General features: G+C 43.4%; 1 protein-coding gene across 1 annotated transcript; it reads left to right on the plus strand.

Moving 5' to 3' along the window:
* The first annotated feature begins 6 nt into the window (after window positions 1–6).
* Window positions 7–25,822, plus strand: RAB12 (RAB12, member RAS oncogene family). The gene is made up of 6 exons (XM_046671758.1): window positions 7–249; window positions 12,792–12,852; window positions 20,385–20,523; window positions 22,806–22,895; window positions 23,523–23,627; window positions 24,629–25,822. Exons 1-6 carry the CDS (start codon window positions 27–29, stop codon window positions 24,740–24,742), a joined length of 732 nt encoding a protein of 243 aa, XP_046527714.1. The 5' UTR covers window positions 7–26; the 3' UTR covers window positions 24,743–25,822.
* Window positions 25,823–26,359: the final 537 nt, after the last annotated feature.

Below are 26,359 nucleotides of genomic sequence, written 5' to 3' on the forward strand. Positions count from 1 at the left end.
GGGCCGAGCGGGGGCCGTATGCGTGCATGGATCCGGGCGCCGCGCTGCAGAGGCGGGCCGGGGGCGGCGGGCTGGGCGCGGGCTCCCCGGCGCTGTCGGGCGGCCAGGCCCGCCGGAGGAAGCAGCCCCCCAGGCCGGCCGACTTCAAGCTGCAGGTCATCATCATCGGCTCCCGCGGCGTGGGCAAGACCAGCCTGATGGAGCGCTTCACCGACGACACCTTCTGCGAGGCCTGCAAGTCCACCGTGGGTAAGGGCGCCGCGGCCCGCCGGCCCGACCCACTGGGCCTCCCGCCCCGCGCCGCCTCCCCCGGCCCCAGGGCTGGGCCCTTCGCCCTGTGGCCTCGCTTCTGGCGGAGGCGAGCCTTTCCCGCCCCAGCTGTATGGCCTGGGCGGCCCTGCGTCTGGTGCCTGGGCCTCGGGGAAAGCTAGGGGAGCGGGGGGCGGCCCCTGTGGAAGCCCTCGATCCCAGTCCCAAAGCCCCACGGAGGTGTCCTCGTAGTCTCTAAGCAGACTGTCCCTGGGGCCTCGCGCCCCTGCACGGCCCCGGCCGGAGCCCGGTATTGGAACACAGGCGTCTCAGCGTCCCCTCCCGGGCGCTCAGGGCCGGTCGTGAGGCCCAGGTGGTGCACTGGTCCCGTTCAGGTCCCGGGGACGCTGTGAGCGTCTCCTCAGGCGCTCCCCGCCCCTGCCGTCACCATCCAGGAAAAAGGAGAGCGGTGGGGAGCAAGCGGGCGGTGGGGCGAAGTCGCAGCTGCGCCCCTGGCTGGACGGCCGCCGTGGGTCACCGACAGCGAATTCTGATGCCTTGGCTTTGCCTTAGGAGGACGAGTTGCATTGTAAATCTGGGTTTATTGTCCAGTTTTGAACCCAGTTTTAGGATCCACTGAAATAGCGAAGTTTACAATTCCCGGTGGAGGATCTGTGGCGAATGTTGAGACTAAAACTATACTAAATTTCTTGTTCTAACTATAAATGCGGGGCCGAGGGACTTCAGCTGTATTTATCCATGACCTCAGATAACCCAGGGACTCCCCGAAGTGGGGAGGAGCCCTCCAGCACCAATCGAGTGGGTGAAGTCCGACTGTGAGGGAAGGACAGTCCGCTCCAGGTCAGGAAGTGGTGCCCTCGGCATCAAAAACAGAAACTGCAGGGGCAGGTTTGTAATGGAGGCAGACGTGCAGGACTTGGCATTGAGGTTTTTCAGGTTAGTGTGGGTTGTAGCAGTTGTTTTCTATGGAATACCCCTTAAAAGCTGTCAAAGCTAGGGAAGCCCATAGATAAGGCAGTTCTTCACAATAGCGGGCGGTCACCGTCAGTGATGGGTAGTGAGGGGTTTCCTCAGGTCCCGTCCAAGAAGCGCTGCATAGAATTTCAACTGAAATTCAGAGGTAAAAGTATCGTTCCATATACTTGTACATATATTTAGTACTGTAACCAGTGGTAGTTCCAAGGGGGTACAATTTGGGGATGAATTGGTTTTAAATTGTCATGTAACAAAACAGTACTACGTTTAAGGTGTCATAATGAAAAATTCAACCCCCAAATTTTGTATTGTGTTTTTGTTTTGTTTGTGAGAATTTGTTTTATTAATGGTTTTTTGGAATAGATCATTTTGGAAATATTTGTGCTCCCTCTACTTGGTTTGTTTTTAAAATATTGGCCTTGGGACCATGCCATTAAAATTTAGTAGCACAACTGTACCTGTTTTGAATATCCAATCTTGGACCATATAAAGTAAAGGGAGTTATTAAACCATCAGATGAGAGTTTATACTGTTGTTTTAGTACCTGACATAAATACAATTAAAAGCAATTCAGAAGTGTCCATCTTTTATGGCTTCACACTTAAAAATATATAAAAATGAGGGATAATATAGTTGTACTGCGTGATGAAGAGAGACCAATGCAGGCATTGATGGCTGGATGGGAGGGATAGGGGGGTTGAGGGTGAGATAGGAGGTGAGCAAAAATCTCCTTTTGAAGGGGGCAGAGGAGAGATGAGGAAGGGTTTCTAAGCTAAGGCCACAGTGGAACAGCAGCGCTACTTCTGGGAAAGACTCATTAGGGGACACTGGGAAGGGATGCTTAAAGCCCTTGACTGCCATGCAAGGACCATGGACCTTATTCTATAGCAGCTGGAGCCATAAAGGCCTCTGCCTACAGCATTGGTGTGGAGACAGTGAAACATATTGGGTGGGATTACATAGGATATTTGGGAATGAGGAAGAAACCGGGAGGTGAGGAGACCAAGCTGTTTGTTTCTCTGTCACCCCCCACCTTTTTTTTTTGAGGAAGATTAGCCCTGAGCTAACATCTGTGGCCAGTCCTCCTCTCTTTGCTGAGGAAGACTGGCCCTGAACTAACATCCGTGCCCATCTTCCTTTACTTTATATGTGGGGCGCCTCCCACAGCATGGCTTGCCAAGCGGTGCCATGTCCACACCCGGGATCCAAACCGGCGATCCTGGGCTGCCAAAGTGGAATGTGCGCACTTAACCGCTGTGCCACTGGGCCAGCCCCTCTGTCCCCTTAAACGAATGTAAAAGCATGCACTTACACGTGCCCGGGTCTCCTCACACTGCCACCACTGTAAGGTCCCGTCTGTGGCTGGATTTTTGTTTCCTGTATACATAGCCTGTAGTGCTTGGCTCGTAAGTGTTTATTAACTGTGGGAAGTTTAGAGGAGGATGGTAGCTTCAGGTCTGATCCAGAGTGTGAAGACACTTGAAGAAGGCTAGCTAACCCTCCAAGTCTTTGCCTCTGAGTTGCTTTTTCCTTCCACTTATCAGGTCACTTATTGAGTACCTACGGTGTGTTGTGTGCCGTGCTACCCACTGGGGCCTTGGGGGTGAACAGAACATAGTCTCTGCAGACGTGGCTTAGAGCGGTGGGGAGTGAGATGATCCCGGTTGATAAGGGCCGTGGTAGAGACGTGTACACAATGTTTGGGGAGCACAGTGGAAGCCCAGCCCCTCCAGGTGGGGTACGATGAGGGCTGGTCCGGGGAGGCTTCCTCCCCATTGGATTGCTGGAACAAAATCCATTCCTCAAGTTCCTTTAGAAAAACGCTATTTAAATAGGGCGTTGGGTGTGGCGGAGATTGTGGTTGCCTCACCTGAATGCCTGCCGTCTGAGCGGTGAGCTCATGGGGTCCTTTGGAGGCCAGTTTGTCGGGTTTCACCTCCTTGTACAGTCAGCCCGGCAGAGAGAGGTTCCCTTCCGCGGTGGCTGGTCCCCTGCCCTGCCCGGGCTTGCAGACGCCCGCCGCCCTGACAGCAGAGTCTGGAGACCTGCCCCTGCGGCGTGGGGCGCTCGGAACTCTGCCTGTGACCCTGGCGCAAGCTCACCGGCTGGTGCAGAGCGCACCTGTCTTCGTGGAAGGAAGTAGCTGTCCTTCAAAGAAAACGCGAAGGTTTAGTTGCGGCCGCGTTGTTTAGGTTGAGTAAAAATCTATTTAAAGACCTGGCTTACGTGCCTTTTTAGAGTGCACCAGACTCGCTCAGACGTTCTGTAGTGGAAGTCCCTAGGGACCTGAGGTGGTGAATCTGTTTTGTGAAATTATAAATGAGCACAGTGTTGGTTTTTTAAAATATTAATCACATCAGAAGTTGATTTGGTTTAAAAGACAACGCAAAATTCACCATGATATGAAAAGCTAAAAAGACTTTTTAATAATTAACGTAGTTAATAAAAATTGAGTGGAATATTATTTTCAAATGGGATTTTGCACTCATGGAATTGAGTTACTTAGTCGGTGTAGCTAGCGTAATTAGACGGATTCTTTCAAAAGTATGGGAGCAGCTTTTTGAAGTTTGAGAAATGAACAAAAACTAGTTGGCTTTAGAAATTCACAACTATCTAACATAGAAAAAACCAACCCCATAAAATTATGTATTTGTCAACCTTTGTTTATTTCTGTGTAACTCTTAGAAGCTGGTGGTTAATTTTGTTTGGATTGAAATGTTTTGCCAGGCAGTACCCACCCCCACTGCAGCAGCACTGCGTTCTAGAAGAACCAGAGTTAAGATTAAGGAGCCTGCGCTCTTGATTTAGGCTCTGCCACTGGCTAGTTGGTGACTTTGGATAAGAAATTTAGGCGTTTGTGCATGTAAATTGTAACGTTCTGTTAGTAGTCGGTGTAATTTGTTGAGCATTTACTGTGTACCAGCAGAAGTACAGTCTCATCCTCACAACAGTCCTGAAGGTCATTCCCATTTTACAGATGAGGAAGCAAGGCTCAGAGGGGTAAACAGCTTACCCACGGGGGCACAGCCGGTCAGCAGGTGGTCTGTGGGCAGGGCTACCTCGAGTTCTTTCTAACTGTCTGTTCCGTGGCTTACTTTGAGATTTAAATTCACTTTGCATTGTGAAGTTTCTGGTGGCTCAGGGTCACCCATCCTGAAGCCCTTTCCTGTCTGTGGAATTTGGTTCCTACAGCCCTGCGAAGACAGTGGGGTCATTGACCTACGTACGGTATGAACAAAAATGACTTTCTAACTACGCTGCTGTCATCACTTGTCGCTTGCCTTCTGGATATAAAATAATGCTTGAAGAATTGCATTTCTTACCTGAATATTCAGTCATTCAAAAATTTCAAGCCTTTTACATATTTATAAAAAATTCATCAAATTTAGCATATTTAAATAGAGGAAAAGTAGGAATAAGGCAGTCTAGAACAGAATTTTGATTTTCTTGGGCAGTAAAATTTCACCCTAAGTGCTGGAGGCCAACGTAGGAGTGCCAGTTCTTTTATTTTGCCAAGTAAAGACATTTTAAAAAATCCAGCATTACCAACTTTTCAAAAAAAAACTTGAAATGCAGTAGACCCACAAAGACTTAGGAAAGGCAGAATATCAGGATTAAAAAGTTCTTTAAATTTATTTCTGAGAACCGCGCCACTCTGTGTTCGTTTTTCCTGTTTGCGGCAGCGCGTTAAATTCAGGCAGGCCCTGGAGAGGAGCTGCTCTCAGGTGACGGTGCTTTCCTGGAGCTCTGTTCTCACTCAGTTCCTGGCCCGGCTCCCTGTCCTGTGAGAACACATCCCTTTCGAATCTGGTGTTGAGCTGAGGCTGCACTGAGGGTGCCGTTCCAAGGGTGGGGAAACTTGGAGGTGCGGGTGACTGCAGTGGAGCTGGGAGCAGACTCGGGTTCGAGGAACAGGTGAGTGTCACTCTCCTGCAGAAGTGGCTGTCCATGGGGCTGGCCTTGAGTGTTAGGTGACAGGACGGATGAGACTTAGTTCACCAGTGTTGAGTCGGCCTTACCCAGAAGCTGTGGAACCTCTGTCAAGGGAGATGGACTATTCGTACTGTATTCTGGAAACTTAGGTCAGAAATGTTTGTGAGAAAACCCAGAATGAACGTCTGCTACTGGATTTGAATTCTAACCTGTATTTATTTTGCTGCTTTGTATTCATATGCAGTCTTCCGAGCCGAGCCGTGGCTCATCTGCCTAAGTGTTCCACTTAAAGAGAATGAGGGAAGATCGTCCAGAATTCCCACCCCACCGCCCGGCACTCCGCTCTCCAGTGTTAGTTCACTCCCCTGCCAGATGATGTCACACGATGACTCAGGCAGAGGGGAGTGTGAGAGCAGCTGATGCGACTTGGTTAACATTTAGTTTTTATACCAGCATATGCTTTGCTTTCCGTGGTTAGGTTTCTTTAATGAGCTTAATGCACACCGATAGGCTTGTGCAGAGTGCATCTGTTTTTGTGGAATAAAGTAGCTCTCTTTCAAGGAAAATACAGAAATTTAGTTATGGTCGGGTTGGTTAGGTTGAGTAAAAATCTATTGAAAGACCTGGCTTAGGTGCATTCGGCTTTCTTTCACTGTTGTGCACTCACGCTGGAGAAGAAAGGTTTCGTTCTGCACGATAGAGAGCCAGATTCTTAGAGATTGCTGCTCTCCCTCCCGCCTGCAGACTGCCGGGAGCCGGCTGTGCTCAGTCCTTGGGACTGGCTTGAGAAGGCAGAGTAGGCTCCTTTGAGAACTGATAGACCTAATCATTCTCCAGCCGGGGCTGCGAGCTACATTGTTCTAATTAAGCACTTGTTTGAATTTGTAAAGAAAACCTGGCTTTGTGGGTAGTCGCTCAGCACAGCCTTGTTGAGAGGCTGTCTATTTATGTAAGACACCGTTCTGCTAACCCCTTTATAGGGCACACAGCTAACGCCTGCTTACCTGGCTTGTCCTTTTCAGAAGGACAAGTGAGTCATGGAAACAGCCAAAATAAAATGTTAAGAAAGAGGGAAAATGCTGTGCTGTCGTACTTCGGCAGAGCAAGAAATTGATTGTTCTCCCTTGTCCTTTTATCGTACATCTTTGACATTTGGAAGGTATTTGGAAAACCAAAACTACAGACCTAAAATAGTGCCCTTAATTGAATATGATTATGTTTTTTAAAAAAATCTTTATCCTTTGAAACCAGAAAACAGAACGCAGGCTTAACAGAGCACTGTGTTATACCGTAGAAACCTCTCCCCCCAAATCCGACAGCCTCCGCTCTTTGGTTTTTGGTGCTTACAAAATGCTTTTTTAGTTTACAAAACAAAACAGCAGTCGGCCGTTCCACCAGCAACAAGCCTATGGTGGAAGTAGCTGATGAATGAAACTCTCCTTGTTTTCCCAGCTTAATTTAATGCGGAAGCTTCAGGGCCCCGTAAGCCGTGCCCCGTGAAGGAGCAGGCCCCTCTCGGTTAGAAGCTGTGTCTCTCTTCAGGGGCTCTCACCTCTTCAGACCTGCTACACGCCGCCGGAACCTCAGCGCTCTTCTTGGTAACTAAAGAGTCACACACCTACAATCAGATTTCACTTTTTTCACTTAAAAAGAAAAGCACTCGACCTTCTCCTTGGCCCCTCCTCTCATCCTAGATGCTCCCCAGGTGGTGTGGTGTGTGAGCAGAGTGTGGGTCTCAGGTGGGCGCACAGTCCTGGGTTTAAATCCCCACTCTGCGACAAGCTGTCAGAGTGTCTTTGGGCGAGCGATTTAACTTTAGTTTTGTTGTTCATAAAAAGAAAAATAGGTGGGACCGCCACTCTTTTCCTGTCTCATGGTACAGGAATAAATGGGGATAAAATATCTTATGTATCTGGCCTAGAAGAGGCAATTATACGTGTCGGTTATGTTCCCCTCTCCTCCTGGTTTGTACTACAGATGCAAACACTGAAACACTCCAAACGGAGTCCTTATTCTTTAGGGATGCTTACTGGAATATGTGCTGGTGCATGTGAAATACCAAAATGCAAACACAGGGCCTGCATGAAGTGCAAAATCCATTTGACAACCTTGCGGTTTAATGGACCCCATTGAGTAGTAGTAAAGTCAGTATTTTTTGCATATGAAGAAAATATTACTGATCCACCATTTGATCATCTGGGTTTTTATTTTCACTTTGTCCTCCCCCACCAGTGTTCTCTTCCCTTGTGACCTAGAGATCAGAATATTTTATAATTATATTTCTATTTCATTGAATCCTCCTAACACAGTTTAAGTTGGAAAAGCCAGATAAAATTAATTAGGATTTCACGAGTTTGGGTGCTTAGAGGAGACGGGGGTGGCCTCCTGACGGCCATTTGCATTGCCTTTCCTTTCCTATGGGAACTGATGCTGTGCTCTTCTCTGATAGGTCATGTTTAGGCAGACGCTGGCCTCGAGTTCAGGCAACTTGTTTTCTGATGTTAAATTTACCTCTATGTATGTGACCTTAATTTCTTCATTTATTTTCTCACTTTCAACTTAGTGAAAATGCTGGAAATCCTCTCCCTTAGTAGAAGTATTATGTCCCAGATTGGATGACGCTCTATAAGATATGTATCCTTGGAAGAAAAGCCACTGTACAAACTTACCATAGTTATTAGAAAGCGGCTGTTGAATTGAGACTTACTTCAAAGTCTCTGAAATCCTTCCCCTTCCTGAAGGTGTTTAGTAAAATAAAATCAGGCCTTTGGTAGTGGCGGAGGGGACACGGGCAGAGAAGGGAAAGGATGAGGAAGTCCGTTTAGCCGCAATCGTAGGCATGGACCGTGGTGGTATTTTTGCTTTTATTTAGCTTTTTGCTGGAAAGGAATGTGAAGAAAGACGCTTATGTTTATTTTCACTATTTTCATTTTTGTAACTTCTTTTGGCCCAGCGAAAAGAAATACAGTAATGTTTTGGAAATGTTTTGCCTTAAGGGGAACTTAGAAATCTTATCAGCAGAGACTACCCAATTCTTTGTGCTATTGCTAAGATTTATGGAAGACAGATACAGAGAAGGCTGAGTGCAAAGTTAAGCTCTGTTCTCTAACAGCTTCATGGTGGTGATTCTGGGTCATTTGAGAACATTTCACACTTTTGCTTTTTTTCGTGCATCTGACATTTATTATAACAGCTTTTCATTGTGGTTAGTGTTAGAAATTTGAATTTGGTTCTGCCACTCACCTGGCATGTGATAATGACCTTGAAGCAAATTATCTCGTCCTCTCTGCTCTGGTGCCTTCCTCTGTAAAACGAGAACAGTAGAGCCCATGTCATTGGGCTGCTGTGGGATTCCGTGTGTTGGATATCAGGCACGGAGTGTTGGACAGACGTCCAGTATCATGATTATTAAAGGAGACTTAAGATCAAGAAGAAGACATGGGGACCCCAATAGAGCAGTCTGCACCCCTTGGTACACGGATTATAGCCCTGTGACCTGTGTCCTTCCTGATTAAAGTGTTTTTAGAAAGACTTCCATAACATGGGTAAGCCTAAAGAAAGGTGCGCTGCTGTTACAGAATAGTTCACTTAGTGGGCCACTCCCTGGTGACTGAGTAATCCTCTGGGATGTGTGTATGTAGAGAGGAGGTGAGCGTATTAAGACTACCTCATCCTCCCCGAATTTACCGTCAATAGTAAGAATTGTAGCAGAAATGAAGTTCTCCGTTTCTGGGGTGATGTATGTGCTGGGTGCCCCTGCATTTCACTGCTCCTGTAACTCAGCGAAAAGGGACTCGTTCTGTTTGCCGCAGTCTGGTGCCAGTGGTTGAGAAAGGAAAATTTATATGATTAGCTAGCATAATCAGAGGACGGTGGACTAGTGTCCTGAAGAACCATCTTAAAATCATACAGAATCTTGAGGCAGTTATATAGGGGAAATGGGCAGAGAAGGAGGGCGTTTAGGATGTCGACTCTCTGGTGAGACGAACTTCAAGGCGCCACATTATCTCTTTCTTCTGTCATTCATGATGGGTACCAATGCAGAATTTTTCTTTATGGAGGTCGTCATGTTCCTGGGGAACTCAGAGAAGAAAGTTGTCTTAGCATAGCTGGGAGATATGCCTAAGCAAGAGTCACAGAACTAGCCGATCGTGTGTTTTGTAAAAGCAAGAGGTGCTTAATCATCTAGCCGCGTGCCGGCTAGGATGTATTCACCGAGACCAGTGAGTCAGGGTCACGGGCACAGTATTGCTTCCTTTCCCTGGGATGGCTTCCCTCCTGCTAACTTAAGATCCAGCTGTTGCACTCCCATTCCATTCCTCTGCCCACCAGACACACTCGGAACATCTGCCCTTGCTTTCTACCACTTGTTTGTTTGTTTGGATTTTTTTTTTTTACACTAATAAGTCCTGAATTTCCCTAATTTTTCCAAAAACAAACAAGATTTGGTGGAGAAGAGTGGGCGAGTTTCCATTCATCAGATTTATTGTGGTGGTGTGTGCCAGGCAGGGTCCTAGGCTTTAGGGAATCAAAGATGACTGTGTCCTCAGAGGGGACACCAAACAACAAAGAATGGGCCATGTGATAAGGACTGGAAGAGAGTTCAGGTCCATGAACTCTCCTGTCCACGAGTAGGAATACGACGAGGAATGAGGGTGAAGGCGGTGCAGTCAGAGGGTTCAGGGAGAAATCACTTAGGACTCAAAAGGTGTCTGGACAGACAAGGAGGCTCTCTAAGAAGAGAGAACTTAAAGAAAGGCACTTCTTTGCCACTGAACGGGGTGTTGATTTAGGTGGGTATGGCTAAGCTCTTGGAGGGCAGGGACTGTCCCCATAAACTGATGGAGCAGTAGATTGCTTTCCCTGTTAGTCAAGATACCTGTTGGGAACTGGGTTTTCAACAAGGGCTATAGATGGAAATGCAGTTGCCACGCTTTTGTCCCTTACTTGTTTATAAACATTGGTCCTAGGAGTTCCTTATTTGTTTATGAACGTTTGTCCTGGGAGTTCCTCTCAGTGAGGACCAGCTCTGCGCTGACTTTTCCTAAAACTAATCCACTGAATAGTTGAGGCTATGAATGACTCGTTAGCTTTTATTAAGGATCATTATAATTTCTATGACATGCAAATATTAAAAATAGACAACATTAACAGATATTTTTCGCTTGATTTAAGAAGGTTTTAGAAATGTTTAGTTTTGTACTTTATGTTTGTTTCCAAGCCATAAATTGGAGGAAGTTTGCAGTTGTTACAGGCTTCTTAGTGACTGTTAAGTGTGATAAAGGATATTTTATTTAAGAGAGAGAACTATTTAAAATACTTTTTTTAGTTGCTTTTCCTCCCCACATCCCCCCAGTACATAGTTGTATATTCTAGTTGTAGATCCTTCTAGTTGTGGCATGTGGGACAACGCCTCAACATGGCCTGATGAGCGGTGCCATGTCCCCTCAGGATCCAAACCCGTGAAACCCTGGGCCACTGAAGCGGAGCGTGCGAACTTAACCCCTCAGCCACAAGGCCGGCCCCAAGAGAGAGGACTATTTTAATAAGCTCTTTTCTTCTATGGAATTTTAGATTTAGCCACTGGGTATTTTTCTGTTGTTGTTAATGACGTCATTAGTCTACTCACTAAAACTAGATGGTCTTCATTTTGGCAAAAAAGATTCTTCATCAGTTAATCTTTGTTTTGTTTTCCTGTTAAAATTAGTAATGTATTTATAATCACATGCTGATAACATTACCACTTATTTCCTGACTTTGAATATTAGTGCCCTTTCCTTTTACTTTTATTTGTTAAACTCTGGTTACCAAATAGTCCTAGTGTGGGACTGCTGAAGCTGGAGAAGGTGTTCAAGTGGGTTGAAAAGTAACATGTTGAGGCTCAGAACAGTTCTCAGCAGAGAAAGCAGCCTAATCAAAACAAAAACTACGTGCTCCAGCTGTTTCTGTTAGTTGATTTGAAGCCGAGCTTGCAAGAGAAGTGTCCTTGCAGTTCTTTTCAGTAAAGTAGTAGCCGCTCTGACAAGTTTTACAAAAGTTACAGCTCCCTTAAATAAAACTAAAAAACCCCAAAATGTAAATGGAAATAGAAGTAAAATAGAGTGCTAAGGACAAAATTTGCATTTGATTTGTAATTTGCCATTACAGAGTAATGTGGTGAGGTCCTAACTTTGCGCCACTGTCAGGAAGACAGTGTTTGGTCATTAAGCTGTGCCTTTTCAAATCAGAACATAGTAAATACCTGCAGGCTGTTTTTTTTGTGCCTTGTAGAATATTACTTAAGTTCTCCTCCTCTCTGGTTGAGCCGGTGAGGAACTCTGAGGATATTGGTCATGCACAAACATGCTTCCTGTTTCAAAGCTGATTTACTGTCATTTGACTTTGGAAAGCAAATCAGTTCCAGAGCTGAAAGTGAAATTGAATTAACCAGCTTTTGCTCAGTGACATTTGAACTTATGCCTGGCGTAAGAGATTAAGAATTGAAATGTAGCATCCTCGAGCTTTGTTTCCTTGTGACGCTTTATATTCCTGCAGCTCGTCTTTATTGTAGGAAGGAGGGTTGCTGCCCCCGCCCTTGCCCAGGGTTGTAAACGTGTCTGTGTCTTTTGGTGTCGCTTTGGTGCCTACAGTGTGTTACTAATTATAAAGTCAGTCACATGTCTCTTGCCTTACCTCAAGAGCATCATCTGACTTGGAAGGCCGCATCAGTTCCTGAGGTGGGGAGCCAGGGAGCGGGGTCTTTGTGTGCTGTGCAGCCGCGTTGCACTGGCACTCGGGGACCACTGCCCGTTAGAGGCCCACCAGCACGAGACCCTGGATCCTTCGAAGCAGTCAGGAAGCAGTTCCTGTAGAGAATATGTTTCTAGTTCTCAAATTTAGCCAGCATCCCTTTGGCTTATTTTTCTTAGTTGTGAAAATTGTGTAAAAAATATTGTTTTGAAATAATTGTTTTCTATAACTGAGATGCATATAACATACGCAAATGAAAATTTGGTTTAAAAAATTAACTGAAGCTCAAAGGGCTGAATTGGAAAGGGACGGTGATACATGATGGCTTGCTTGTTAATATTAAATAAAAATTAAAATTGGGTATGTTAATTTGTATGAGTAAATTTTTAAAAAATAACCCCTCTATCACACTATTGACGATACAATAAAGTCATCATGTTTACATATTAACTAAATTTTTTGTGAATGCTAAAAAACTTAATATAGTAATTTCTAAATTCAGATTAACGCTGTCTGAAGTCAAGAGTAAGTTCCAGTGTTCCATCTGAGAATTTTCCTCAAGATAACATTCTTTTAAAGCTGTTCATTCGTTAGTGCAGTTATTTAATTTTTGACGTTAAGCTTGTGGTAGCAGTAAACTCTATTATGAACAGCAGAGGCTGCATAGCTAGTTGCGGGTGAAATCTAGGTTGACTTTCACAGTCGTGTATGAAACACGGATAGTTACAGATATTGGTGGCGTTCTTCTGCTTTTACTGTTTGGGATTTAGTAATAGTGGGTTTTTTTGTTTTTCTGATAATATAAAAATATACAAATATAATTATCTTTTATGACACACTGCATCTTTACTGTTTTTACTTCATCTTCATTTGTTTATTTACAGGTGTTGACTTTAAAATCAAAACTGTAGAGCTAAGAGGAAAGAAAATCAGATTGCAGATCTGGTAAGTGGGAGAGTCTGTGCTCAGGAACTGCCATATGTGTTTAACAGTCCATACGCTTGTCTCATAAAATTAACTGTTTGAGCTCGTTTGCCTCTCCTACTTTTCTTCTCCTTTGCTCATTTTTAAATAAATGAACAGTGAGAGAGAGAATTTAGAAAAAGTCTCTGTATCTCATGCTCCATCTGCACATGGGGAGCTGTGGGAAATGTCAGTTACTTTAGTGACAGCTAGTTTGGAGCCTTTATGTCTATTTTCGAATCATTTGACATAATATCAAAACTGTCATCACTAAAGTGACTGCTCAGATGCTTTCTTCATATTTTTGAAGTTATTTTGTTTGAGAGTATTTTCCTAGCCAGATTTGCACAGTGTCAAGGCACATCACCCATAGACAGTTCAGGGGCTGTCCCAGGTGGCACGGTGGGAATATCGCTGTGGGATGGGCATGCTCCTTCTGGCCATGTTGCCACTGCCACATGACGTGAGCCCCCTTTAGTGCCAGCTGGAAATGAGTCCAGAGCTGCTTTCTGGAGAGATGCCCGTTCCTCGCATCATGATTGTATGGGAGACTTAACCAGCTGTGTCATAACCGTGTTTAGTCTCAGAGCTTTCTGTTGGCTCTCAGCAGGCCACAGTAGCCTTACGAAGCCAATCTCTGGAGAAGGGATCAGGTCTGGTGGTGGTTTAAAAGTGGCACCGCTGAGGTGTTGAGAATGCCCTGTTAACGACGCGGCTGCAGTGTACTCAGCTTACTAACTCCTCTCGCAGGTCCCCTCAGCTCTGAGTGTCTGTCCACCATGTTTGTGTGTGCTTTCATCTGCGTTAACTGCTGCCTCATCTGTGGCATCATCGGTACCTAGTGCTTGAGTGTTAGTGCCATGCCTTCATTCTTCATCCGCGCCCTGTCTGGGGTGCAGCCGCAGCTGGACCAGCATTGCTTGCCTGCCGGGGCGTCTGAGGTAATGTCTTCGTTTGGTCATCTGTGACTATGTACCCCATTTTAAGGTTTTTTGGTTTTTGTTGTTTTTTTGTTCATATTTTTCGTATTTTTGTTTTTGGCTTGGTTATGAAACATCAACATTGTTGCCTAAATACTTGATAACAAAAAGTGGATGCTTATTGTCTTAGCCCATGATTGGAAAGCCCATGATTCGTTTGTACAGTCATGTGCTGTGGAACGGCGTTTCCGTCAACGACAGACTGCATATCCCACGGTGGTCCCGTAAGATTAGTACTGTACAGCCTAGGTGTGTGTGAGTACACTGTGGTGTTCGCACACTGACGAAATTGCCTGACAGGGCATTTCTCAGAACGTGTCCCTGTTGTTAAGTAACACTTGACTGAACATTGCTGCACGTTGTATGAACTCTGGAAATGACAACAAAGTATCTTTCGCATGAACTGCTCTTCCTCATTTAAGCTCTTTAAGGTAAAGACTGTCTTTAAAAGGATTTGAGTGTGTCTCGTTCTGTACTTACCACCTGTGGATGAGATACTTTTTCAGGGAGATTGTCCCACAGAGGATTAAAATCTCTGTGCAGCTTGCTTTGTGGATGGCAGCAATGTCTAAACGATGGCATTGTGGCCTGGCTAAAAAGACGTATCTTAATTAATGTATTAATACTTCAGTTTTCATTTCAGGCAGTAGTAATCTGATCTATCAAAGTATGTCCAAATGTCCTGTGCCTCCCTGGACCTCTGCCCATAGGACTGTGTCTACTGGTGACATTGGGTACTTTTGGAATCTCACTACCGTGCCAGTCTGATGTAAGAGGCCCGGGCCTATGAGCCCTGCCCGTGGGGAAAAGCGTGTAGTGCCGTTCTGGGTAGTGCACAGGATGCTCCGAAACCCCTCTTCTTTTGGATGTAAAAGCGTTCCCCAAAATAACTCTCCTTTGCTTCTCCTTGACTCTTCACTCCTCAGGCTTCATTTTCGAAATTTTTTAAATTGCACAACATTGGTGAAGAATATAACTGAGGAAAGAAAAGTGGGATTAACTGAATGTATTGAAAGGTTGCTTGCAAGTTGTATACAGAGACTATCCCAGTGACTCTGAGGAAGTAGGACTCACCTTTTCCTAAAGGGGTTTTCCAGCATGAATACGTAATATAGCCACAAAATGCCAGCTCCTTGTTAACTAACACAATACTCAAAGTAAGATTCTTATCTTCAGAAGTTTTTTACGTAAAGGATAAAAAAGTTTCTTCATTATTTTTACCCAGTGGGCAGAAAGGAAGTGTTGGCGTTGGATGCATTGTTTGAAGTAGTGCACGCCTCATTTTGGAGTTGGGAGCAGTCCTTTTGCCATCGCTGTTGTAAGCTGCCCTGCCGCGGGCGTGTGAGCCTCTCTGCACTCGGGCCCAGCTGAGAGCAGAGACAGAGCCGCGTGGGGAAGAGCTCTTCCCGAGGCTCGGGCGCTGCTCTGCGGATAATGGCTGCTCTGGGTTTCTAGACTGTCAGTCCACGGGAGCATTGCTCGTCAGTTTTCACAGAGGTTTTGTTAGAAGAAATGCATTTTTTCTTGAGTATTTCTGAACATGGCCAATCTAAGAAAATATTATTGACTATAGATTCCTAAAAGTTTAAGGTACCAAAAGCTACAGGTGTCACTGTCACATCTTACATCACATTTTATATCATTGCTTCATTTTTCAGTTCCTTGATTATCTGTGGTCAGAAAAAGGACCATTTTCTTATCTCTGTATTAAGGTGTTTCTACATGTATGTATATAAGAACTTTATGTAAGTAAAGCTAAAATAAAAATGTGTCAACTAGAACATAATTTCATGAATATACATCCAAATGCTATCCTGGAAATTACACACAGTGACTTAGAGTCATTGTGTTGAAATGGACTTGAAACCAAGAAATTTGTCTCCCACCCTTAGGCAAAGAGAATTAAAATGCTTCATATAAGGGCCCCTCGTTCTGTCCATTGCTCCAGTGTTCACTGTTGGGGAATTTGGTTTTAATCAGAGTTCTTACATTGACATCAAGCTCGTTTCCTTCCATTCTCGCTTAGAAGAAGTAGAACATTTCATACACTGATATTGGTTCCTGCACTGCAAATTAATAATGTATCATTTAAATGGATATATTAACTACAACAAATAAGAATCTTTGAATTTTCAAAGCATGGCTGTATTACCAAACTGGGAAAATAGAATTGCAAGAAACTTTCAATTTGTATCAAAATAGAGAAATAATAATAATCTCATATTCCAGCTATAGTAAATGATGATTTAGCTGACATTAGTAAACTGCAAATCTCTAGAAATCAGCTCTTTATCATTACAATGAAAATTCAGGTTCATGGAGATGAAGGGGAAATATTAGGATTCTTGATCTTCATAGGTAGATAAAAGCAAGAGCCAGTGCATTGGCATTTTATTATCTAGTGTTTTGAAAAGTGGCGAGTTGTGTGGGATTTTTATGCTATCGGTACAAGGGATTTAATAAATACTTGGTGAACTGAATTGGCATTTCGTTTCCCCTATTTGACCATATTATGCTAGCAGGTAATTTAGTAGGGGAAATTAATCAAGCAAAAAAGCTTTTGAAAGGAATAGAAAATAAAAATTTTTGCAACCCAGATATTTTGGGAATATGAAACAGTCTCTCAAAGGAAGATGCTTTTCTACCTTGAGCATTCAGGGCCAGGCACAGAAAGATGGAGTTTAAGGAATGGCCTTAAATAGGAAGTGGTGAACTAGTTAATGTTTTCTCATTGGGATTTTAGTAAGCTAAACTTTGCTGCTCATTTGTGTTAGAATGATTGCCTCAGATTCTGTGTTTTGAGGTCTGTCCTCTTGTTCATGTCTGACTTAAAGCCAGGAGAGACAGCTGACTTCTTCGTGTTTCAGAGGTTCTTGAAGATGCTGCACGTGCGGCAGGGTTTTTTTAACTGTATCCAAAACTGCCTTTTCCTATCCCTATTCTTTGGTTGTTGGGTTTTTATGAAAACTTGCCATGCAACATTGTGCCTGTAGGTATCTGTTAAGAGAGTAGATCTCACACTAAGTAATTCTTACCACAATAAAATAAGAATAATTTTTCAAAAACTGCTAGTCCCATTCGCAACCACGTGGATGGACCTTGAGGGCATTACGTTAAGTGAAATAAGCCAGACAGAGAAAGACAAACACCGAATGATTTCATCCATCTGTAGAAGATAAACAAACACATGCACAAAGAACAGTTAGTGGTTACCGGGGGGTGGGGGTCGGCACGGGGTGAAGGAGCACAGTTATGTGGTCACTGACAGATGGTAATGTGCAACCGAAATTTCACGATGTTATCAACTGTTACGACCACTATAAAATTTTTTTTAAATCTTCTAATTTCTCTGCTCTTGAGCCCCCAATTTCTGGCTTCTAATTCGTTGAATGTGTATAGAAATAAATGGGAAGTTGGTTTACGCTGAAGTCAGCTTAAAATTACTTAGAATAAAGATTTATTAAAGTATGCCATTCCCAGGGGCTGGCCCCGTGGCCGAGTGGTTAAGTTCGCACGCTCCGCTGCAGGCGGCCCAGTGTTTCGTTGGTTCGAGTCCTGGGCGCGGACATGGCACTGCTCATCAGACCACACTGAGGCAGCGTCCCACATGCCACAACTAGAAGAACCCACAACGAAGAATACACAACTATGTACCGGGGGGCTTTGGGGAGAAAAAGGAAAAAATAAAATCTTAAAAAAAAAAAAAAAAAAGTATGCCATTCCCAAAATGCTCATTGTAGATCTTATATCTGGTTACTGTTTAAATTTATGGTGCCACTATATTGTGCTAACCACAGATTTCAGGGTAGAAAAATGTGTGTTAATTTTGCTTTTTAAAGAAATGAGTGAGAGATGTTGTTTCTTAACAGTATTCAAACAGTACAGAATATTTTTTAGAGTATTAAAAATATCTGATCAGAGCCAGCCCTGATGGTTTAGTGCTTCAAGTTCCATGTGCTCCACTCCAGCGGCCTGGGCTTGGTTCCTGGGTGTGGAACCACACCACTTGTCTGTCAGTAGCCATGCTGTGGGGGTGGCTCATACAGAAGCTATACACAACTGTGTACTGGGGCTTTGGTGGGGAAAAGGGAGAAAGGAGGAGGAAGATGGGCAACAGATGTTAGCTTGGGACAAACCTTCCCCTGCAAAAAAAAAAAAAAGAAAAAATTTGGTCAAATCCTAATTTGAACAAGTCATCTCTTGTGATAGAATGGGAGACCATGCTTTGAAAGATGTAACTCTTTATTGGTTTGAAAGTATTCATTATGCCCCTAAGTGCCTAGGATTTCAGAAATAATTTTATTCATTGATTCTTTGTGTAAATGAAATGGTATCTGAGTCAGTTCCTTGTCAGCTACTTTGAAGGTGCCTGTTAGTGTGGTCTTTAAGTTGGTTTTAGAAATCCTGAAGAATTCAGTCCCCATCATATTCAGGTTTTTAATTTTTTGGCATTTCTGGGTCAAAAAATAAAGTTTATTTGCGTTGAAGTGGCATCAACTTTCCACATTTTAAACATGGAACCTTTCATTCAGCACGTGTTTATTGATGACCCACGGTGGGCCAGGCGCGCAACTGGGCCCTGGTGTAGAAAGACAGGCCGGCCTCAGTGAGGTCAGCAGGGGGTTCTTGGATCCTCTGGAACAAAGCACATGACGTGCTTGATGTGAAAATGAATGTGCCAATGAGCTTTCTTGTTTGTTAGGCATAGTAACACGTCACTGCTGTGAACTAATTTGGTGGCAAGTCTAGTTGGAGTGAAGCCATAAACTGTAACACCATTGCCACGTGTGTTCAGGAACATGATCCCACAAGGTTCACCTCAAGAGAAACATTCTTTTATCAGATGCCTTTGGAAAATGTTGCACATAGTCTCCCCTTCCAGAAGCTCACGCGCTTTCTGTCGTGTGGGAGGCTTTAAACAGCCTTGCAGCGAAGAACCTTATGTTTTGCTCCCAGTGCCCCCTGGCTTCCTCTGCCCTGACCTGCCTGTCTCTTGTGGCCCCCGGGAGCATGCCATGACTTAGGGTTCTTTGGGAAATGCTAAATTATAGATCATCGTTAAAGAAATGGTTTTCCTGATCAGAAGCCCCGCTCATTTGTAAATACATGATGGTTCTCGAGCAGTTTCTTGGCTTATTAGATGGAGAACGTCGGTCTCAGCCAGCGTCTGTGCACTCCAGTGTGCCTGTCATCCTTCATGTTGAAATGGTCGACTTCGGCCTGCAGAACAGGTAGTCTCTGGCTTTCAGAGTAGCTGTCAGAGGATATGAACTTTACTGTATTTCCATACGTGTTTGGTATCTCTCTTCCCCTCGCTTTCTAAACACTTATTCTGTTTAGAAGGATTAGGAAAATGATAAGACTGATTCTTTGGCATTTTTCATTAGTGGGGGACTCTTGATCACCTGATCAACAAAATCATATGTCAATCATCTATGTTGCTTAAAAGAGAGTTAAAGGAGGCTTAAGTAGTGTCAGTTATCGTCCTGGCATTTTCTCATTGCTGATGACTGCCTGCCCTAGAGGGTGTGACACTTTCTAGCATTTTACACATCAGGAAACTGAGCTCAGCTCGGAAGGCCGAGTTCTGCAGAGCAGCCGAGGAGAGTGCCGGACGCCCTGGACTCCCCGCGCTCTCCTCAGTGCCCTGCGCCTGGCACCTGCTGCTGCGCATCTCACCGCACACGGCCATTGCCCACTGCTGGGTCAGTGCTCTGAGGAAATGGAGGGGATGCTAGCACAGACATCCGTAAATATACCGAGTGAGAAACAGAATACCTAGAAAGGCTGGCTCGAGCGTATTGCTTTGTGACTTCGGAATGAAACAGTTTCATATCAGCCCGCTGCCTAACTCCTTGTGCATCTTTGCTTTTCGTCTTATTCCCTCCATATCACTTTCCTTCCGAGTCTACTAGATGGGGGCTTAGAGCCTTCTAGAACAAAGTTTATGATTTTAGAGGGGGCCGGGGAGTATGGTCAAGTGCATTTATGTAAGTTATAATATTAAATTACCTTATACTTTTATGATTTTATTCTAGAATGTCAAAAAATTTATTATAAAGCTAATGTTAGCTTAAGTTAGCCCGTTAGGTATGAGTTAGGAAATCAAAAATTACTTTTATGCTTAATGATATTTCTGAATGAATTTTATCATTGGAAAGGCATTTCACTTGAAAAAATGAAGATTTTGCTATGTACAAGATTTTAGCATCTTTTAGTTAAATTACTGTGGCATCTACTTTTTCTCCCCTTTCATTATGACTGTCATTTTGCCATAAAAAGTCTCATTTTCTTATTTTCAAAATCTTAGTTGGAAAGAAGTTGGAACTTGTTTATGTTTTTATTTGAATGTCACTGGCTCAGAAGAGCTACCCCCACTAATAACAATGAATATGCGCAGACGGGAGGAGTTGCCTGGTGACTAGAAGGAAGTCAGCCTGTGGTGGGGCAGAGTGCTCTCTGTGTTTCCACTGGAATGTGGTGTTGATTATTCTGGTTACTGTCAGCGAACTGATTCTTGCTGCTGTTTCTTAGGGACACAGCAGGTCAGGAGAGATTCAACAGCATTACCTCAGCTTATTACAGAAGTGCCAAGGGGATCATATTAGTATATGATATCACTAAGAAGGAGACGTTTGATGATTTGCCAAAATGGATGAAGATGATTGATAAGGTAGGTGTTGCATTTTTCCCTCAGATATGAACTCTTTTCTTGTGGATGTTAATACTTATGAAAGGAAGGAAGAAGGGGGAGACATTTATGGAGATACTTTTAAATACTAAGTGTTGGGGCCGGCCTGGTGGCATAGTAGTTGAGTTTGCACGCTCAGTTTTCATGGCCTGGGGTTCACGGGTTTGGATCCCGGCTGTGGACCTGCACACCACTCATCAAGCCGTGCTGTGGCAACATTCCACATGAAATAGAGGAAGATTGGCACAGATGTTAGCTCAGGACCAATCTTCCTCACCAAAAAAGACACAAAAAACCCAACAAACTAAGCATCATTTATTCTGTATTCCAACATCCAAAGTAGGTATATATTCCTGTGTTGTAGATGAGGCAAAAGAATTAAAATTCGTCCATAATCAGTTTATAAATAATAAAGCCAGGATTTCTGTTCTGGTGCCCTGGGCTGTCTAACTTCAAAGCCCAAACATGGTGATTCCACTCCATCAGGCTGCTTCTGTGGAATTAGATGCAGGCCATTCTCATTTCTGTAGAAAGTTCACTTGGATGCTCATTTTGTGAGTGTCCACAGAGTAACAACCTCGAGGAGCTGGCCCTCTCCACAGTGCCTGTGGACACTCCAAGGGCCTCGATCATCTGTTGGACGTCTGCCCTCAAAATTATCCCTGTCCTCTACTTCCTCAGTTTGAACAAAAGCAGATTTTATCCTTGGCTCAAGATTGGCTATGCAGAGATCCCTGGTGTCTGTGAGATGAATGTAAACCGTGGGCTTCCCGCTAAGAAATGTGTCCAAAATACACTTAGAAGACAGAACAGTTAGGGGTGCGATGTGGGAAACAGGGAGTACATCTTAAGAGCTTTCTTCCCCTTGGAGTAATTTGATGTTCAGTTCCTTTGCGTAGCAAGCACAGTCAATATCGCATAAGTTGGGCTTGTTACAAGTTGTATTAAGCCCATCTGTTAAGGTGGTGTGGGAGAATGTTCGTTTACCAGTCTTCCAAGCGTGTTAGCAGTGTGCGCCTCTTCCAGCTGTGGTGGGGCCCAGAGTGACAGGTTACTGAGATGATTGGTCCTGGGGCGGACCCTGCCCTCCGCCTGCTCTGACTCGGCTGTCCATCATCCCTGGGCTCTGGGCTCTGGGCTCTGGGCTCTGTGCTCTGTGCTCTGTGCTCTGTGCTCTGTGCTCTGCGATGGCAGGTGCTGGTTTCCCGCCTTGCGGAAGCCACAGAGAGTGCTCCTCAGGCAGTTAGGGAGGGCAGTCCTCACCGCTGGCTGAAACTTACAGAACCAGTGTAATGAATTCAAAACCACAGGCAGCGGGCTCAGTCGTGAGGGCCGGTGAGGTCCTGCGGTCTGATGCTCTCCTCTGATAGTTGACTCTTGCTTCTACCTTTTTATGAGCAAACACTGTCATTTCTTGAGTGCTACCAGGCGCCAGCCCTGTCTGGTGGGCACCTGTGCTGTCACCCACATGGTGCTGATGGGAGACCGAGACTCAGGAACTTGGCCAAACTCATGCCATTAGGTGCCTTTTGCTGCAGTCTGTCTCAAATGATTTTTTACAATACATGAAATTAAATGAGTTACTCAAGACATTTGAACCTTTTTAGAGAAATTCTATTGTACCTGTATTTTTTAAAAACTTAGAAATGTAACTTTTAACTTTTTTTTCCTGATTATAAAACTAGTGATAGCTTGTCATTTTAGAAAATTTGGAAAATCAAGAAAAACAACAAAAGTAAATTTAAAAATCTATAGTTCTGCTATCCTGAAAAACCACATTGGATCCATCCACCATTTAACTGTACATCCTGCTTGTTTCACTAAATATTCTGTACTGAGGGCCTTCCTGTGGAACATTGAAGTTCTTCCAAAGCGTTTTTTTTTTGTGACTGCATTCTTTTGTGTACCTTAACGTATTTCATTCTTCATGTATTTTGTTGGACTTTAAGTTTTTTTCCATTGATGATCATTTTGAGTGTAGGGCTTTGCCTGTGTATTGAATCATTTCCTTAGGATAGATTCTTAGGAGTTATTGGTCAAAGGTGAAGAACATTGTGGTTTGTATGCCTGTTAGCACGTTGCTTCCTAACACGTGTGAGCCCTGGGAGGAGTGTGTTAACCCAGCCCTGCGTGGGCAGAGTAGAGCTCAAAGGTCTGCGGAGCGAACGAACAAATTGAGTGAAAGGTAGTGGATTGCTTTACACTTCCTGTCAGCATATGACAATGGCCATCTTTGAAATGCAGCTTCTTTTAAAATCCCACAGTACGCTTCAGAAGATGCAGAACTTCTCTTAGTTGGAAATAAGTTGGACTGTGAAACAGACAGAGAAATCACCCGACAGCAAGGTGAAAAGGTGAGAGAACATGGGGGCAGAAGAGAGGAGCCACAGTACCCCTGCTCCATCCTTAGCAGTTGGTATACTTTTTCTTTTAATAAATTACTAATTTTTTGAAATTATGAAATAATTATGCAGTTAGTACTCAGTGACATCTTTCTCATTCGTTTACTTTTTAAAACTTCCTGCTCCTTTAAGTTCATTTTGAAATGAAAAAAAAAACCACATTAGTAGATACTGCATTATTATCTAACCTGATATTTTATACAGAGAAACGTGTTTTTAAACCATAAAATTGCTTTCATGATTTTCTTTCACTCAAATGTATTTTAACCTTCCTTGGAGAATCAATGACATCACCGTTTAAAATGTCAGATACGTGACGATTTTAGGAACGTGGGCGAGTAATTTGACGTGAACGTCCTGGTGTCACCTTAGGGGTTCGTTTCGTTTTGCTATTTGCTTACATGGGAAGTGGCTGCACTTGAGAACTTTATCGTTAAGCCTAGATGGGACCTTACAAAGCTTTAGTCCCTCCCGGTCCCTGAAAGCTGACACGCAGAAGGCTCCCCCAGTTGTGGGCCTCATACTCGGACATCAGACTGGGTTGCACCCCACACAGAAAAAATAAATTTTTTTTCTTAGTTTGCACAGCAGATAACTGGGATGCGGTTCTGTGAAGCAAGCGCCAAGGATAACTTCAATGTGGATGAAATATTTCTGAAACTTGTTGATGACATTCTGAAAAAGGTAAAATAATAATCCGTGAAAATATTTCATCTGAAGCCTGTTGTTTCCTTCATTACTTTTTGGTTGAAAATTTTTTATTTAGAAAAGGAGGTACAGTGGTTTTCTCAGACTCAAGAACCAGGTGTGGTTGTTAACTCGGTCAAAAGCATCCAGCCTTCTGTGGCGGCAGCTGCTTCCCGTCCGGGGGTTTTCAGTGCCCTCGGTGTGGGCGTCCAGTGTGTCTGTTAGCCTTAAATATGGTTTGCTGGAGTGACTGGAGCAGGTGTAACAACGTGCCGTGTTTATTTGATATCTGCTTTTCTTTTTTCCTGTTTTCCCACAAGAATTAAGTTAGATGCAGATGGTGGGGACAGTGGGGCCCTAGCAGACGATGCGGGTGTCTGTGCTGAGGAGAGAGCCTCACTCAGCTCTGCTCTCGAGTGGGAGCCTGGTGCCGTGACTGAGGCCGTTCGGGGGACTAAGTTTGGGCCGCCGGCTAGACGGCTGCAGTGAACAGCAGCAGACTCTGCAGGCGTCCTTAGGCTGATAGTCAGATTGTTTAGTAAAAACTTTAATTACCTATATTGATGTTAGGTATAATCTGCTCAGTTCAAACATGATTCAGAAGCTTCTGATAAAATGATTGTTTATGTAATTGCCAAGAGAGGTTATTTCTTTGTTTAGTAATGATATAACTCCTGAAAGTGCAGAACCGTTTTTTCATTCATTAATGCATTAAATTTCCATTATACTGGGTTCTATGAAAAATACATGTTTATGAGGTCCATCTGATCTCTTCTACCAGAGAGTGTGAAGTAGGCTGTGCGGTGTTTGTGTTATGACGTGAAACTGGCTGAAGCTGGTTTTTATTTTTTGGCTTAATATTTGAATGTCTAATTAGACTGATGATTGGAGAACTTTATACAAAAATACTTTGTTCTTATGTAATTGTATAATTTGAAAAACATTTAACTGTACATTGTATGGTTAAAATGTATTTGTCTTTTTTCTTTATGCTGAAGATGCCTCTGGATATTTTAAGGAACGAGTTGTCCAATAGTATCCTCTCGTTACAACCAGAGCCTGAGATCCCGCCAGAGCTGCCTCCCCCCAGACCGCACGTCCGATGCTGTTGATTGCTCCTTTGGAGACAAAGTGGAAGTGATGCCTGGAAAGGGGAAAATGTTCTCTTCTGCACTACAATCATTTTGACAATTTCCTTTCGCACTTTGTAATCTAAGTCAGAGCTATACACTAACTTGTAAATATGCAAATATGCAATCCTGGGTAAGTTTTGGTTATAAATTACATATTTCCCTCCAAATTATTGTATTTCATTTATTATCCCAGTGTCTAGTGTACATAACTGGGAAACGTAGTACTTCTAATATGAAGAATGGGAGAAGTGAAAGGTATGTTTCTTGAAATAAATAATACAATTGTCCTTGTTACTTATATTATAAGGACAGAAGATATTCTGATAAGAAGAAAGACTGTGGTGCTTTGCTTACCGTTTTAAAGAAAATTTGTAAAACTAAAGACTTTGGGGAAAAAAACGCTATCTTAAGTGCTTTTTCTTTATTTACAAGACCTTTCTCCCAGCTGTGGCATCTTTGAAATATTAGAGTGTTTCTGCCACAAAGCAAAAGCTCCATTCATAGCTGTCATTGAAGGTTATTTATTAACATATGTAATGGTAGAGGATTACTAGTTAGAGAGTAGGATTTGACTTGGTCCTGAGGCCGCAGAATCTCTCTCATGGTTTCTTAGTGGACGTACCCGATGCTTTTAAGAACTACAACCATTCAATAAAGAAAAGATGTTTTTGAAACTAGAGAAGATTTTAAAACAACGCTGCTGTCCTAAAGAAATCCTGTTTAAAAGAATTTTAAAGAGATAGATTTTACTATATCAAAGAACATACATGTATTTGCCTAAACATTCTATACCTTTGTAATGATAAAACTTCTCCCCTTTGTGGTGAAGCTTACTCCTATTAAGCCTGTGTTGAGAATTTTTTTTTTGGTCTGATAATGAATTTGTGAACTCTATCTTTGGTATATCTTTTATTAAACTGCACTGTTTTGTTTAGTCAAGGTAAATAAGTAATTATGTGTTTGAATAACTTGGCGTGTCTTGAGTGTTGTGACATGAAAAGCATTGTGGTCTTTCTACACTAATGAAGTGCAAATAAAATTTTGTATTTATGAATGACAGTTAAGTCGTCACATGTATTTATACACTTATAAATTGCATATCTGACAATATTCTTCACAAACTCCAAATCTTCATGTGTTGAGTATGTTAGATAAGAAAAACGCAGTGTCCTCTGCCATGAAAAGCAGTTTGGCAGTTTCTCAACAGGTTAAACATAAAACTACAATATGACCCAGCAATTCTGCTTCTGGGTATACACCAAGAAAAAATTCAAAGCAAGAACACAAACAGATACTTACACACCAATGTTCATAACAGCGTTATTCACAATAGCCAAAAGGTGGAAACACACCAAGTGTCCATCAACAGATCAATGGACAAACAAAAGTGGTATGTACAAACAGTGGAATATTATTCAGCCTTTAAAAAGGAAGGCTATTCTGACACATGCCACAGCATGGATGAGCCTTGAGGACATTATGGTAAGTGAAATAAGCCAGACTTGAAAGGACAAATCCTGTATGGTTCTGCTTATGAGGTCCCTGGAGTCGTCAGACTCAGAGACAGGAAGTAGAGTGGTGGCTGCTGGGGGCCGT

Source organism: Equus quagga, chromosome 9 (assembly GCF_021613505.1).
Source record: "Equus quagga isolate Etosha38 chromosome 9, UCLA_HA_Equagga_1.0, whole genome shotgun sequence".
Taxonomy (NCBI): Eukaryota; Metazoa; Chordata; class Mammalia; order Perissodactyla; family Equidae; genus Equus; species Equus quagga.

Bases quoted from the DNA above. Each gene is read 5' to 3' on its own strand.
- RAB12 (XM_046671758.1), top strand. From the start codon at position 27: ATGGATCCGGGCGCCGCGCTGCAGAGGCGGGCCGGGGGCGGCGGGCTG. The intron at 250-12,791 runs GTAAGGGCGCCG...GTTTATTTACAG, and splicing joins GGCCTGCAAGTCCACCGTGG to GTGTTGACTTTAAAATCAAA. The intron at 12,853-20,384 runs GTAAGTGGGAGA...GCTGTTTCTTAG, and splicing joins AAAATCAGATTGCAGATCTG to GGACACAGCAGGTCAGGAGA.